The 17,237-nt window shown below is 41.0% G+C and overlaps 2 protein-coding genes across 2 annotated transcripts in view; both read left to right on the plus strand.

Annotated features, from left to right (window-relative positions):
* LOC107573868 (ribonuclease inhibitor-like) overlaps positions 1-14,789 on the plus strand; it is a 27,693-nt gene extending 12,904 nt beyond the window's left edge. Inside the window, exons 2-6 of the mRNA XM_016260325.1 lie at positions 731-904; positions 10,368-10,541; positions 10,625-10,671; positions 12,681-13,254; positions 14,404-14,789. Coding sequence (XP_016115811.1) covers positions 731-904; positions 10,368-10,541; positions 10,625-10,671; positions 12,681-13,254; positions 14,404-14,470 — 1,036 coding nt within the window. The 3' untranslated portion in view covers positions 14,471-14,789. The remainder of the gene's footprint in view (positions 1-730; positions 905-10,367; positions 10,542-10,624; positions 10,672-12,680; positions 13,255-14,403) is intronic.
* Positions 1-17,237, plus strand: part of LOC107573869 (uncharacterized) — a 69,892-nt gene that overhangs the window by 28,794 nt on the left and 23,861 nt on the right. The gene's annotated exons all lie outside the window — the stretch shown is intronic.

Below are 17,237 nucleotides of genomic sequence, written 5' to 3' on the forward strand. Positions count from 1 at the left end.
CTGTAGATGATCTGACTGTGTGTCTGTAGATGATCTGTCTGTGTCTGTAGATGATTTGACTGTGTGTGTGTGTGTGTGTGTGTCTGTAGATGATTTGACTGTGTTTGTCTGTAGATGATCTGCCTGTGTGTGTCTGTAGATTATTTGACTGCGTGTGTCTGTAGATGATCTGACTGTGTGTCTGTAGATGATCTGACTGTGTGTCTGTAGATGATCTGTCTGTGTGTGTCTGTAGATGATCTATCTGTGTGTGTCTGTAGAAGATCTGACTGTGTGTCTTTAGATAGTTTGACTGTAGATGATCTGACTGTGTGTCTGTAGATGATCTGTCTGTGTCTGTCTGTAGATGATCTGACTGTGTCTGTAGATGATCTATCTGTGTGTGTCTGTAGAAGATCTGACTGTGTCTTTAGATAGTTTGACTGTGTCTGTAGATGATCTGACTGTGTGTCTGTAGATGATCTGTCTGTGTCTGTAGATGATCTGTCTGTGTGTGTGTGTGTGTGTGTGTGTGTGTATATGTGTGTGTGTGTCTGTAGTTGATCTGACTGTGTCTGTAGATGATCTGACTGTGTGTAGATGATCTGTCTGTATGTGTCTGTAGATGATCTGTCTGCGTGTCTCTCTAGATTATCTCTGTAGATGATCTGTCTGTGTGTTTGTAAATTATCTGACTGTGTGTGCCTGTAGATGATCTGACTGTTGATGTGTGTATTCTGCTCTCTTTCAGTCTTGCTGGCTGTAATCTCACTGCTCAGTGTTGTGAGAGTTTGTCATCAGCTCTACAATCCTCAAACTGTGTCCTGAGAGAGCTGGATCTGAGTAACAATCACCTGCAGGACTCTGGTGTAAAGTTTATTTCTGATGGACTGAAGAGTCCAAACTGTCAGCTGCAGATACTGAGGTATTAAGAACATATAAGAGATCATTTACAGTCAACTGATCACAATGTTGATGTGTGTCTGTAGATGATCTGACTGTGTGTGTCTGTAAATGATCTGTCTGTGTGTGTCTGTAGATGATCTGACTGTGTGTGTCTAGATTTTCTGTCTGTGTGTCTTTAGATGATCTGTCTGAGTGTGTGTCTATAGATGATCTGACTGTGTCTGTAGACGATCTGACTGTGTGTGTCTGTATATGATCTCTCTGTGTGTCTGTAGATGATCTGACTGGGTGTCTGTAGATTATCTGACTGTGCGTGTGTGTGTGTGTGTAGATTTGAGGCTCTCAACCTTTCGGAACTAAAGCCCCCAATGATTAACTTGATAATATCTATCTATATAAATCCTATATTTTATTTAGATAGATAGATAGATAGATAGATAGATAGATAGATAGATAGATAGATAGATAGATAGATAGACAGATGTAAGAATACTTTTTTAGTATTTTTGTACTTTTTAAAAAAAAAACTTTCATAACTTTTATGAGTTTTATAAATCTATATAATAGGACAGATAGCTAGATAGTTATGGAACGTGGCCAAAAATGATCAAGAATGTTTCTGAAAATTGTAACTACTTTGAACAAGAGAACTTAAAGTAGCCTATAGGTTTTAATGTGTAAACTCTAAATAACGTGTAAGTATTATTTTATGTGTAAAACATGTTGCATTTCATTCGTTCGTTGCATTCTACAAGCATTCGCATACTATCCGCCCTAAATAATATTCAATATTATTTAGGGCTGATATTATGCAAATTGGGACGCAGGGCGCGTCTGTTTCTCATTAGCCATGGCATCGTTAAATCAATCAGTGGGATACCTGTGCTTGCTTCTTTTTACAAAGAAGCACAATTCGTGGTTCAATATTGGACAGCGCAAGCCTCAGGTCATCCTCCACCTGGAGCCGATTTCGGTACTTTGTTTTCAAAAGAAACAATTTTGAAAACCCGGCCTCGCACAGATAAGTTGAGGCGAATGGAAGAAGTAATTTTACGGCGGCGTCAGATAGCTGAGGATATTCAGGCATCACGCTCAACCAAAATGATGGCAGAGAGGAAGAGCTGTAGAAGTGTCGCAATCTAGTGTCGCTCATTAGTTCGACTAACTGCTCCCCCATGTCAACTGGAAGGTCTTTTCCTGGGCAACTGAAGGGATCTCTGACCCAAGCAAATGAACTGAAATACTCAGTGAAATAACGGCCGAATTGTTGGTTTAGTCCCTCAACATGTTGTGCGACTGTGTTAATCAAAGGAGAGATATTTATCCCTGTCTCTTGCACACAGTCGGCGAAGTTGGGAAACATGTCAACATTTTTATTAATCAGCCGATCACGCCAAATATCCAGTTTGCCAACAAATGCACTGACTTTGTCTGAAAGGAGCAAGATGTTGGCATCTCTCCCTTGCATCGATGTGTTCAGCGAATTCAACCTGTCGAAAATGTCTACAAGGTACGACAACTGCGCTAACCACAGGGGGTCATCCAGGTACTGCGCAAGGTCAGACTTCACATTAACAAGAAATGTCTTCACCTCTGAACGCAATTCGTAGAGGCGATGTAAAACCCGACCTCTGGAGAGCCAGCGTACCTCAGTTTGAAAAAGGAGCTGCTCGTGTTTGGCTCCCATTTCCTGACAAAGCAAGGAAAACAAGCGTGTATTTAATGGCCGTGCTTTAATTAAATTGACAATTTGCACTGCCTGCTTTAAAACGGCCTCAAGAGACTCAGACATTTGTTTTGATGCGAGAGATTCACGATGAATCATACAGTGGGTCCACTTGGCTAAAGGGGCTAAATTCTGGACACGAGTGACAAGACCGCTAATCCTCCCAGTCATTGAACGGGCCCCGTCCGTGCAAATCCCAACACATTTATCCCATGACATGCCTGCATCCCGTGTATATCCATCCAGAACTTCAAACAATGCTTCGCCAGTTGTGTGATCTGGAAGAGACCGACAGAAAATAATGTCCTCCTCAATATTCCCATTTTTGACATATCTGACATAGGTAAGCAACTGTGCTAGCCCTGCAACATCAGTTGTCTCATCAAGCTGTAGGGCATAGTACTGGCTTTGCATGATGTTAGCTAGCAATTGCTCTTTAACGTCGCTTGCCATGTCAGATATGCGGCGGCTAACGGTGTTGTTAGAAACGGCGATGTCTCTAATCTGCTGAGCAAAATGATCTCCAAACATGACCTGACAAATATCTTTGGCAGCAGGTAAGATTAGCGCCTCTGCAATTGTGTGAGGTTTTCGTAGTCGGACGCTTCTAGACACCTGTTGGACACTGTTGTGTGTTTGCTGATGTTGCATTTCTGTTGTTCAAGGCCAGATAACTTTAATTTGAAAAAATCTAAGGGTTTGTCTTTGAGTGTCGGGTGTTTTTGTTTCTAAATGGCGCTTCAGCTTGCATGGCTTCATGCTGTCATTTGCCAGCAGATCTGCGCATATGACACACTGGGGCAGTGGTTCAGCATCTGTCCCAGCCACCGTAAAGCCAAACTGAAGATAGCTAATGTCGTAATTTAGTGTTTTACACTTCTTAGGGGTAGGAGCTGATGATGCATCGTCGTCACAACTCCTTTTCGTACGTGTGATGAACTTATCCATAAACTTCCCAAAATCTGTAAATCTGTTCGTCACTGATGTTCTGAAACATGTCTGCACTGATAGCTGGATAAAAGGCAGGCTAAGCAGGGTTTTTTTCCTTTTTTCCAGGGTTTTTCCATTTTTCCATTTGTGTATATTCTACTTGAAACGCAATAAAATGCAAAAAATACGATTACCCAAATAATGCCTTGTCTCTGTTTTTTCTTTCTTCACTGAAGAGCACACCCGCACAGTAAGCAAATTATCTCTATAATTAACTCTTAGCATCTGTATTACCTTTTAGTCTACTTCTCGTAAGATTGAAACCATTGTACCAGTCGCCCTAAGACAATTCAAATGATACCAAACATGACTATGAATATCACTTGCATTCAAGAGAGCTGGAACAATGACCTGCAGGACTCTGGTGTAGAGTTTATTTCTGATGGACTGAAGAGTCCAAACTGTCAGCTGCTCAGCTGCAGGTAATAGTTTTACATAAAATTTTTAACATGCTACCACAATAAATGGCAGCTGAATTTTGTCAAAAAAAAAAGTTTCTTCTGCTCTCAATGGCATTCCAGAACTAGAGACAAAAACAACATTTGCAGGCGTTTTTTCATATTTATACAGATGTCTGAAGATGTGGATTGCACTAAGATTGAAATGGCCAGAAACAATTGCTAAAACTGCTGCATTTTCAAAGATAGCTTCTGACAGCACTGCACAAGCTAGCAGCATAGCATCTAGCAGCCGTGTGCAGGACACCCTTAGCATCTTGGCTAGGGTCCAAATTTAACATGGCTCTGGCAAGTATATGAAAAGGGTTTTACTTGCCAGATGGCTGGTAACTTATTTATAAATTCTAACAATGCATGGTTGTGATGTGCTAGCCCTGCAACATCAGTTGTCTCATCAAGCTGTAGGGCATAGTACTGGCTTTGCATGATGTTAGCTAGCAATTGCTCTTTAACGTCGCTTGCCATGTCAGATATGCGGCGGCTAACGGTGTTGTTAGAAACGGCGATGTCTCTAATCTGCTGAGCAAAATGATCTCCAAACATGACCTGACAAATATCTTTGGCAGCAGGTAAGATTAGCGCCTCTGCAATTGTGTGAGGTTTTCGTAGTCGGACGCTTCTAGACACCTGTTGGACACTGTTGTGTGTTTGCTGATGTTGCATTTCTGTTGTTCAAGGCCAGATAACTTTAATTTGAAAAAATCTAAGGGTTTGTCTTTGAGTGTCGGGTGTTTAGTTTCTAAATGGCACTACAGCTTGCATGGCTTCATGCTGTCATTTGCCAGCAGATCTGCGCATATGACACACTGGGGCAGTGGTTCAGCATCTGTCCCAGCCACCGTAAAGCCAAACTGAAGATAGCTAATGTCGTAATTTAGTGTTTTACACTTCTTAGGGGTAGGAGCTGATGATGCATCGTCGTCACAACTCCTTTTCGTACGTGTGATGAACTTATCCATAAACTTCCCAAAATCTGTTCCGCTGCTAGTCACTGATGTTCTGAAACATGTCTGCACTGATAGCTGGATAAAAGGCAGGCTAAGCAGGGTTTTTTTCCAAGCCGAGCGGGTTTTTCCATTTTTCCATTTGTGTATATTCTACTTGAAACGCAATAAAATGCAAAAAATACGATTACCCAAATAATGCCTTGTCTCTGTTTTTTCTTGAAAACCATTTGCACTCCCCCTGTTGAGAACCACTGGTGTAGATGATCTGACTGTGTGTGTCTGTAGATGATCTGTCTGTGTGTCTCTGTAGATGATCTAACTGTGTGTGTTCTGCTCTCTTTCAGTTTTGCTGTCTGTAATCTCACTGCTCAGTGTTGTGAGAGTTTGTCATCAGCTCTACAATCCTCAAACTGTGTCCTGAGAGAGCTGGATCTGAGTAACAGTGACCTGCAGGACTCTGGTGTAGAGTTTATTTCTGATGGACTGAAGAGTCCAAACTGTCAGCTGCAGATACTGAGGTATTTAAGAACATATAAGAGATAATTTACAGTCAACTGGTCACAATGTTGATGTGTGTCTGTAGATGATCTGACTGTGTGTGTCTGTAGATGATCTGACTGTGTGTGTCTGTAGATGATCTGACTGTGTGTGTCTGTAGATGATCTGACTGTGTGTGTCTGTAGATGATCTGACTGTGTGTGTCTGTAGATGATCTGACTGTGTGTGTGTCTGTAGATGATCTGACTGTGTGTGTGTCTGTAGATGATCTGACTGTGTGTGTCTATAGATGATCTGACTGTGTGTCTATTAGGGCTGCCCCCTAATAGTTGACTAATCGTTAGTTGACCAGAAGAGGCTTGGTCGACTAAAATTTTATTAGTCACTTAGTTGCAGAAAAAAAATTCTACGGGCGAAGTCATGCAGTCCATGATGGACAGATCGTTAATGGCTAGTCTATGGTAATACAGTACATTGACGAGCAGGACATCCAAACGCTCGGCTATCATTCATCGATCTCTCAAATATGGCGGATCATCTGAAATATGTAAGTATTAGCAACTTTACATGGACGCTCAGTCTAATGTTAACCAGGAGAAATGTGCGCTATAGTGTCTGTGTGGAGTGTGAAGCTGAACAGTAGCACTCGCTGCAGGACAGATGGAGGCGCCGGTGCACTCACTTGCTCTTAAAAGAATCCCTCATTTTTGGTCATACAGATAAGAGTAATACATCTTTCAAATCTGTAAAGACTCACAATACCGCACTTTTGTAAAATAATGAAAGCAAACATGATGGAAATATCGCTGGAAATGAAGTGTCCCCAACTAAGCAAGCCAGAGGCGACAGCGGCAAGGAACCTAAACTCCATCGGTGACAGAATGGAGAAAAAACCTTGGGAGAAACCAGGCTCAGTCGGGGGGCCAGTTCTCCTCTGACCAGATGAACCAGCAGTTCAATTTCAGGCTGCAGCAATGTCACATTGTGCAGAGGACTCATCTGGTTCCTGTGGTCTTGTCCCGGTGGTCGTCTGAGACAAGGTCTTTACAGGGGATCTGTATCTGGGGCTCATCTAGTTGTCCTGGTCTCTGCTGTCGTTCAGGGCTGTGGAGGTCCTTTCTAGGTGCTGATCCACCATCTGGTCTGAATACGTACTTACTATTAAACTGTGAGGGAATATTTAGATCAGGTGGCCCGTCTGGTTATTTTTTATTTTATTTTTTTTTAGATGTGACATGTGGCCAAGTTTGGTGACCCATACTTGGAATTAGTGCTCTGCATTTAACCCATCCAAAGTGCACACACACAGCAGTGAACACACACACACCGTGAACACAGACCCGGAGCAGTGGGCAGTGGGCGGCGCCCGGGGAGCAGTTGGGGGTTCGGTGCCTTGCTCAAGGGCAGCTCAGTCGTGGTATTGAAGGTGGGAGAGAGCGCTGTAGAGAGCGCTGAGCTGCGTTTACTCCCCCCACCTACAATCCCTGCCGGTACGAGACTCGAACCCGCAACCTTTGGGTTACGAGTCCGACTCTCTAACCATTAGACTTAATCTAGCCACTGTGCTAAATAAAAACCTTGGATTGTTTTGGTTATTTTCTATGAGTTTGTGGATATGCTTGGCCCTGGCAGCTTTTTAGAGCCTGTCTATAGCTGGACATACTGTTTTTCCACGCAATTCTAAAAACTTCCAAGTTATCTGTTTTTTGTTCAGCCTCCTTACTGTTTTCCCTGACACATTCATAATCATTTCTTCTGCCAGTGCGCTGTGGCAAGCTTTATGTGTGTGCTTGAGCGTTTATTAGGCTATGTATGCAATTAAAGGCTCATTATAATGATTTAAATGGTTTATTAATCAATGTGCGATTAGTCGACTAATGCTTCAAATGAACGACTACTAGTCGACCAGAAAAATCCTTAGTCGAGGGCAGCCCTAGTGTCTATAGATGATCTGACTGTGTGTCTGTAGACGATCTGACTGTGTGCGTCTGTAGACGATCTGACTGTGTGTGTCTGTAGATTATCTGACTGTGTGCCTGTAGCTGATCTGTCTGTGTGTGTCTGTAGCCAATCTGTCTGTGTGTGTCTGTAGATGATCTGACTGTGTGTCTGTAGATGATCTGTCTGTGTGTGTCTGTAGACGATCTGACTGTGTGCGTCTGTAGACGATCTGACTGTGTGTGTCTGTAGATTATCTGACTGTGTGCCTGTAGCTGATCTGTCTGTGTGTGTCTGTAGCCAATCTGTCTGTGTGTGTCTGTAGATGATCTGACTGTGTGTCTGTAGATGATCTGTCTGTGTGTGTCTGTAGACGATCTGACTGTGTGCGTCTGTAGACGATCTGACTGTGTGTGTCTGTAGATTATCTGACTGTGTGCCTGTAGCTGATCTGTCTGTGTGTGTCTGTAGCCAATCTGTCTGTGTGTGTCTGTAGATGATCTGACTGTGTGTCTGTAGATGATCTGTGTGTCTCATGGGCGGCACTAGGGAGGGGCTAGCAGGTGCTTCAGCACCCCCAAGAAAGACAAAATCACCCCCACAGATTTTTTTCCTGGAATCAATTATGTACATGCTGTAGCCTATTGCATTTAATAAATAAGCTGATAATAAAAAAAGAAACAAAATGAATAAATAAAAAAAAAAAAACATTTGACTCCTTACGCATGCATAACTCGTGCAATGCAATAACGACGCGATTTGCAGCTGTCGTATTTTTTGTAATGTCATTATAGCATTTTATTAAAAAAATGTAGCGCTTCTTTGTGCTAAGTAAGCCTGCCCCCGACTAAAGATTTTTCTAGTCAACTAGTCACACATTGTATTAAATTGATTAATATAATAATAGCCTATGCTAAACCATCCTTTAATATATAGGCAGGCGTATTATAGCCTATTCCGCGCTCAAGCTCGCTCATAAAGCAATTGACCTATCGGTAAGCCCCGCCCCCCTTAGATACTGTTGCGAACTCGGACAAACAAACAGAGCTGCTCACTGTCTCACAATGACAGCTGTCAGTGTGAAAACCTTGTCCCTATATCTTTTTGATCAATTTTGGACACAGAAGGACCACCATTCAAGTGGGACTTAAATATGCCATGGAGGGATATATAAAAGATTTTAAAATAAATATTGTGGGTATTAATTTGGAAGCGAGGGTTTACAGATCACAATGCAGGTGGGAGCTGTCTCATGTTACGTTCGTCACGATCTCAGATAACAACATCCCGGATCAACACTGTTCATGTATCGCAGGGTACGATTAAATTAATTTACATTTAACCAGTTTAATATGAAGAGACCTTCGTTTATGTGTTTTTGCCCTACACTGTACAAGACGCGAGAACAGTCTGCTATTTAGGTTTGTATGGGCTCACTAACTTTAACGTTAGCTAGTTTTAGCCAGAGATACCTTGCTGAAGCACAAGATGACATTAACGTTCTGCTTGAGCATATGAAAATTGTAATTAATGAGAGTATGACAACCAGAAAACGAACGTTGGGATTGGGGGTGAATGCTTTGGGACATTTTGCTCCATTTTGTTTAGGTTTAGGAAATTAAATAATACAAATTCCATTGCCTATCCTCTCAGGATACCTGGAATCATTGTTACAAGTACCCCAGGCACATCGTTTTTCCATTTTTGAAGCATAAACCCCATAAAAACGATGCAAGCTTCGGATCTTCCAATGTTTCTCTATGACGCTGAAACCTACAGATATCCGAGTTCCGCTCCCTGTGCAACTGATACTCGACTGCCATTGGCTCATCTGCGTTTGAGGGGAGGGGCTTATCGATAAGTAAATTGCCTCAATGCACCGGCAAAGTGATTATGAATGTGTCGGGGGAAAAGAAGACATTTTAATTATTTATTAATAAACTAGTGCTTTCTGAATCAGTGTCGGGTGCAAGTTGAAGTTGCCGAATGCCGACGCTAACTCGCCATCCCCACATGGACGTGCCTTTAATAGAAATGTACCTTTTCATATGGACATAATTAGAGAATATTGCAAAATCGATTGGCCGAGTCTTCCTTATATTTATTTTATTATTCATATAAAAAAAATAATAACCTGTTTTGATTATATTTACTATTAATCGCCCAGCTCCCCCTGTCAATGATCTAGCACCCCCTCAGCACCTGTGTTCAAAATTCTCTGGTGCGGCCCCTGGTGTGTCTGTAGATGATCTGACTGTGTGTCTGTAGATGATCTGACTGTGTGTGTGTGTGTGCGTCTGTAGAGGATCTGTGTGTCTGTTGATGATCTGTAGATGATCTGACTGTGTGTGTCTGTAGATGATCTGACTGTGTGTCTGTAGATGATCTGACTGTGTGTGTGTGTGTGTGTGTGTGCGTCTGTAGAGGATCTGTGTGTCTGTAGATGGTCTGACTGTATGTCTGTAGATGATCTGTCTCTGTGTGTGTGTGTGTATGTGTGTGTGTGTCTGTAGAGGATCTGTGTGTCTGTTGATGATCTGTAGATGATCTGACTGTGTGTGCCTGTAGATTATGTGTGTGTGTGTGTGTCTGTAGATGATCTGTCTCTGTGTGTGTGTGTGTATGTGTGTGTGTGTCTGTAGAGGATCTGTGTGTCTGTTGATGATTTGTAGATGATCTGACTGTGTGTGTCTGTAGATGGTCTGACTGTATGTCTGTAGATGATCTGTCTGTGTGTGTGTGTGTCTGTAGAGGATCTGTGTGTCTGTTGATGATCTGTAGATGATCTGACTGTGTGTGCCTGTAGATTATGTGTGTGTGTGTGTGTCTGTAGATGATCTGTGTGTGTCTGTAGATGATCTGTGTGTGTCTGTAGATGATCTGTCTGTGTGTATCTGTAGATGATCTTTCTGTGTGTGTCTGTAGGTTGTCCGGCTGTATGGTATCAGAGGAAGGCTGTGGTTATTTGTCTTCAGCTCTGAGTTTAAACTCCTCACACCTGAGAGAGCTGGATCTGAGCTACAATCACCCAGGACACTCAGGAGTCCAGCTGATCAAACACAAACTGCAGGATCCAAACTATAAACTGCAGATACTCAAGTATGTCCAACACTAATACTGACATACTGAACGTGTGTGTGAATGATGCAGATCTACATTCATGTGTGTTTGTGTGTTTCTAGTGTGGATCATGGAGGAGAGAACAGGATGACAGCAGGACCACGAAAGTGTAGGTCTACACACACACACACACACACACACAGACTGTTGTTTGACTGTATCAATGATCTCATCTCATAGACTTTCATTGTTTTTCTATCAGGTTAATAAGGTCTATAAGATCTTTTTTTAATTAGTTAGCAGTGTCGGTCAGCACCAGGGGGCTTCTTTGCTCTCAAAGATGATTTAAGTAGTATGACACAACATAATGTAAACAGAACAGTACTATGTGGATTCAGCTTTAGAGGAATAGTGGATAGTGAGGACATCTGTGAATAGTAAGGACATCTATGAACAGTGAGCACATTTGTGAATAGTTAGCACATTTGTGAATAGTTAGCACATTTGTGAATAGTAAGGACATATATGAACAGTGAGCACTTGTGAATAGTGAGGACATCTGTAAATAGTGAGGACATCTGAATAGTGAGGACACTTGTGAATAGTGAGGACTCTTGTGAATAGTGAGGACTCTTGTGAATAGTGAGGACATTTGTGAATAGTGAGGACATCTGTGAATAGTGAGGACATCTGTGAATAGTGAGGACATTTGTGAATAGTGAGGACATCTGTGAATAGTGAGGACATCTGTGAATAGTGAGGACATCTATGAACAGTGAGCACTTGTGAATAGTGAGGACATCTGTGAATAGTGAGCACATCTGTGAATAGTGAGGACACTTGTGAATAGTGAGGACATTTGTGAATAGTGAGGACATTTGTGAATAGTGAGCACATTTGTGAATAGTGAGGACATCTGTGAATAGTGAGGACATCTATGAACAGTGAGCACTTGTGAATAGTGAGGACATCTGTGAATAGTGAGCACATCTGTGAATAGTGAGGACACTTGTGAATAGTGAGGACACTTGTGAATAGTGAGGACATTTGTGAATAGTGAGCCCATTTGTGAATAGTGAGCCCATTTGTGAATAGTGAGCCCATTTGTGAATAGTGAGCCCATTTGTGAATAGTGAGCCCATTTGTGAATAGTGAGCCCATTTGTGAATAGTGAGCCCATTTGTGAATAGTGAGCCCATTTGTGAATAGTGAGCCCATTTGTGAATAGTGAGCCCATTTGTGAATAGTGAGCCCATTTGTGAATAGTGAGCCCATTTGTGAATAGTGAGCCCATTTGTGAATAGTGAGCCCATTTGTGAATAGTGAGCCCATTTGTGAATAGTGAGCCCATTTGTGAATAGTGAGCCCATTTGTGAATAGTGAGCCCATTTGTGAATAGTGAGCCCATTTGTGAATAGTGAGCCCATTTGTGAATAGTGAGCCCATTTGTGAATAGTGAGCCCATTTGTGAATAGTGAGCCCATTTGTGAATAGTGAGCCCATTTGTGAATAGTGAGCCCATTTGTGAATAGTGAGCCCATTTGTGAATAGTGAGCCCATTTGTGAATAGTGAGCCCATTTGTGAATAGTGAGCCCATTTGTGAATAGTGAGCCCATTTGTGAATAGTGAGCCCATTTGTGAATAGTGAGCCCATTTGTGAATAGTGAGCCCATTTGTGAATAGTGAGCCCATTTGTGAATAGTGAGCCCATTTGTGAATAGTGAGCCCATTTGTGAATAGTGAGCCCATTTGTGAATAGTGAGGACATCTGTGAATAGTGAGGACATCTATGAACAGTGAGCACATTTGTGAATAGTGAGGATATTTGTGAATAGTTAGCACATTTGTGAATAGTAAGGACATCTATGAACAGTGAGTACTTGTGAACAGTGAGAACATTTGTGAATAGTGAGGACATCTGTGAATAGTGAGGATACTTGTGAATAGTGAGGACATTTGTGAATAGTGAGGACACTTGTGAATAGTGAGCACATTTGTGAATAGTGAGCACATTTGTGAATAATGAGAACATTTGTGAATAGTGAGGACACTTGTGAATAGTGAGCACATTTGTGAATAGTGAGTTCATTTGTGAATAGTGAGGACAGTTTACACACACACACACAGACATCTTCACTGTTGTGTTGTTCTTGATGTTTCTCTCTTCTTGTGTTCAGGGGCCTGTGATCTCACACTGGATCCAAACACAGCAAACACTGAACTCATTCTGTCTGATGAGAACAGGAAGATCACACGCGTGTTTGAGCGTCAGCCTTATCCTGATCATCCGGAGAGATTTGATGGTGTTACTCAGGTTCTGAGTGTTGAGATTCTGACTGGACGCTGTTACTGGGAGGCTGAATGGAGCGGAGATAATGCTGTTATATCTGTGTCATATAAAGGAATCAACAGGAAAGGAGGGAGAGACAGTGTGTTTGGATACAATGTCAAATCCTGGAATCTGATCTGCTTCAGTAACAGGTTCACTGTTCGTCACAATGATATCGACACTGTTATACCTGCTGTCCGTTCATCCTCTAATAGAGCAGGAGTGTATCTGGACGTGTCGGCCGGCTCTCTGTCCTTCTACAGCGTCTCTGACACACACACACTCACACACTTACACACACTCAACACCACATTCACTGAACCCCTCTGTGCTGGGTTTTGGGTTTATCCTGGTTCTTCAGTGGCTCTGTGTGATATTAAACAGCCTCCTGTGAGAATCATCAGTGATCCACACGTCACCAGGTGAGTGAAATATACCGTGTGTCTTAGTGACAGATTTTTACAGACTGTGTTAATAGTTCAGGGCTCTGTTCTTCATACATCACTGAATACATCCCAGTTAATGTGAGACCAGATCTTCTAATTGTGATGATTACTCTCTAGCAAATTTAGTTTAATTGCTTGCATATTTTATTTGTATATTTGCTTGGAGTTGGTGTTTTTACTGAAAAAGACACACATATCGATACTAGAAACCAGGGGTAGAGTCTTGATTTAGTCTAGTTATTAATATTAGTACATACAGTAAAGCTAGCGTGTGCAGTTTGGTGTAGGTTAGCAATAGCAAGCTAGCTTTGAATAGATCCCACTCTTCTTTCAGAGCTCTCTCTCTCAAAAGCCACGCCTCCTCTAAATCACATGACTGCGCACAGACGGAGCTGGAGCCGATTCTCACTATTAACATCATTAACTACAGCTTTTGCCTCACTAAACTCCTAATCTGCTGCTATTTAACAGTTAGTGCGGTAGTTGTTGAGTTTAGGCATTGGGTAGGATTAGGGATGTAGAATATGCTCATGCAGAATATGTGCTTTATGCAGTAAGCACTAATAAACAGCCAATATGTTAATAATAGGCATGCTAATAAGCAACTAGTTAATAGTAAGAACTGGTCCCTATACTAAAGGGTTACCAAATAGATCACTTTACTAATTGATTGCTCTGTGAAGAGACTTTCCACCAGTATACTGTAAAAATCTGTATCGGCAACTGATTGAATTTTTATTTTGTGTTACTCAGTGAAGACTGAATAATCTGTGACTTGTCCAACACTGATTTAAAACTTATTGTTAGAGAATATAGAGTTTGTGGAGGTTAAATATAGCCTGCATTAAAAATAACTTCTTGTCACAATGGCAACGGTGAATGAGTTTAAAAACAAACACTGGCCTTACATTGTCTTGCCCATCTTTACACTATATTTGTATATAAAGTATAGTACTAAAATGCATTATTGTTTATAAATGTGTTTGTTATTAGTGGTGAAAACACAAAAATGAGCTGAAAAAGTAACCATGTTATTTGCTATAATTTACACTAGCTAGCTTCCCTTTCTCTGTGAAACGTCCGGTCACAACAACATGACTTTAATCTGTTTTCATGTGATTTTAGATCTGCTGAACAAGCATATCAAACGCAGAGCTGGAGAGACTGCAGTGCAACCGAATCGCTCCAGTGATGGACGTGACGTGATCTCAGGGAAACTGGAGGAAGTTCATCTGTTTAGGAGAGTCTGAAGCTTCCCTCAGAGATGCTGTGCAAGTCCTCAGTGTAGAAGACGAGGGAATAACTGGAGAACCTGTTCAGCTGACACGATCCCATGCCAAGATAGTCCAACCATCCTTCTCTACTAAAACATTCATTATTAGATGGATAATGGGATGGGACCAACACTGCGATCTTCTTCTCTACATGCACTCTGAAGCTCCTCTCATTCGTCATGTCTACTTTTTTTGTGAAAACACATGTATGCCTCTCTTTCAGATGTGAAATCTATGAATCGCAAATGATCTTGAACTGAATGGTTTCAGCTCTCTGCTTGTAAACGACTCCTAATTAATGTCATTAACATGTAAAAGATCACCAGTCATCGTCTAAATCCTTTAATCCAGAACAGCGAGCTGCAAGAACAGCTTACATTTCCAAAAACCTGCAGCACTCCGACAAGAAAAAGTGTGTCTGCTCAGACCCTGACGTGATGCTCAGCAGTTTTTACAAATATGAGCTCTGGCGTGGATTTAAGCGCACACACAGCCTAAGATCAAATCTGTGAGTACACACACGTTATAAATGATGGCCTATAACACAAATGGAGAAGATAATGTGTGCGTCTGGAATTCACATCACACCAGTACTCTATATTACACACACCATACTCTACTGTGTGAACAAAGAAGAGGAGGAAATACAACTCATCTAGTAATAACAAGAGAGAATGACAATCTGTGAAACTGACAGCCAGGATAACGAGCGTGCGTGTATTTATCTTATGCTTTAATTAGCACAAAGGTTTATATTACATTGGTTAGAGTTTGAGTTCTTCTGGAGTAACCTGAGCTTCAGTCTTCATGGATCACGCTTCGCAGGGTTCAGTCTGTCTCTCTCACGCATGCAAACAATAACCCTTGTGTTTATTACTATTACTTATTGAGATGTTTGTGAGATTTAGCATTTCATTGTTGAATCTTTAACATCATAAGAACGAGTCAGATGTGACCGCAGCAATCCAGAGTGATTTATTCATCACTTCCACACAGAAAGAGTTCATGAACAGTGAAAGTGCAGAAACTCTTTAAATACGAGACAGACCGGAAGTGCAGAGATGATGATGTCATCAGTGCAGCACTCTTTTTTCATTTATTTTACAGTGCAATTGTTTTACAATTTGAATTAGAATGAAGGAATAAATGTCACTGAAACTAATGAATAATTTAGTCAAAAGATTCTTGGCATGGTAGCTTTTCTGCAGTATCGACCAGGCATATATATAAAGATATATCTGATTATAATGTGATGAAAAGCATTTTCTGGTTCTTATCAGAGAAGGATTTGCTGAACTTGTACACTGTCCCTATCAAATAAACTACAAATAATAATATGTATATGTGCTAAACTAAATCAGTTGTGTACTATCACATTAAACTAGCAGTGTGTACTTCAGAGATTTAACTTAACTTCAGTGTGTTATGGTAGGGCAAGATTAAACGCTGGCTCAATTTACCCCACAGCACTTGCCCCATAGCTGCCATTTTGGAAAAAAACTAGCTTGCTTACTAATTCAGGCTAATATTTAGCTAAATGATTTACACGGTTTTATGCATTGCTAAATCACTCATGTGCATCATAAATATTTATAGACCTGGATACATTTACTTTGATGTAACAGCCGTTACATATGTTATGCTAAAATGTTACTTTGACAAGCTAAACACAGTTTTTAAAGTAACTGAGTGCCTTCCACTCCTCCCACGTGTTTCTTCTTTTCACAGTCTGGCAGAAATTATGGGTGGTTTCAAAATACATGCTCACATGAGAATAAAAGTGTACAGCTGGCACGGTAGAGGGCGGGTCAACTTACCCCCTGGCTCATCTTACCCCACTCTCCTCCTGTGTATTTAGGAGAAACAGGAGTACTTTACTCCTTATCAAAGCGGATTTAGAATGGGTAGATCCACAATGGATTCTGTTTCATTATTGGATCTAGATATTAAAAGAGCTTTAGCTAATAAAGAAGCAGCTGTGGGAGTCTTTCTAGATATTGCAAAAGCATATGACACGGTATGGAAGGAGGGCCATTGAAAGGGTTAAATGGTTTAAATTCTTGGGAGTTTGGTTTGAGGAGAGAATGTCACGGAGGGTAAATATAGATCCAATAGTTAATAGATGTGAGAAAGTTATTCATATTTTAAGATGCCTACCAGAAAAGGGTTCTTCAGCTTGTAACAATAGCAGAACCCTTTTATAGGGTTCCATAAAGAACCATGCCCTGAAAGTGCTATATAGAACCTTAAAGGTGCTAAAATTAACCTTTGTAATGATAGTTTATTTTCATTAATATTAGTTGTATTAATATTATTTTAATACATTATTTATTACTATTGTTTTTTTACCCCTCTGTCTGCCTGGTCTATCAACAACAACAACAACAACAACATGTCAATTCAGTATTTTTTATTTTATTTAATGACATGTGAAATTGTAGCAAAAATGACTGATCTAACAACCGTTATTAGCAGAATACATTAATGAATGACAACTGAGACTGAACATAAATAGACACTTAAAGAAGTAAAACAAAAATAGAAACAGAAACTAGTGTTATGAAGACCAAGTTCCGATGAAATACAGTATTTCCACAAACCTCTATGATGCCTGTAAGTCCAGCATTATGTGTATTTTGGTGTGATTGAGAGGCAGCTTCTCTCTGCAGATGACCAGGTTGTAGG

Source organism: Sinocyclocheilus grahami, unplaced genomic scaffold, assembly GCF_001515645.1.
Source record: "Sinocyclocheilus grahami isolate Dianchi unplaced genomic scaffold, SAMN03320097.WGS_v1.1 scaffold2053.1, whole genome shotgun sequence".
Lineage (NCBI taxonomy): Eukaryota > Metazoa > Chordata > Actinopteri > Cypriniformes > Cyprinidae > Sinocyclocheilus > Sinocyclocheilus grahami.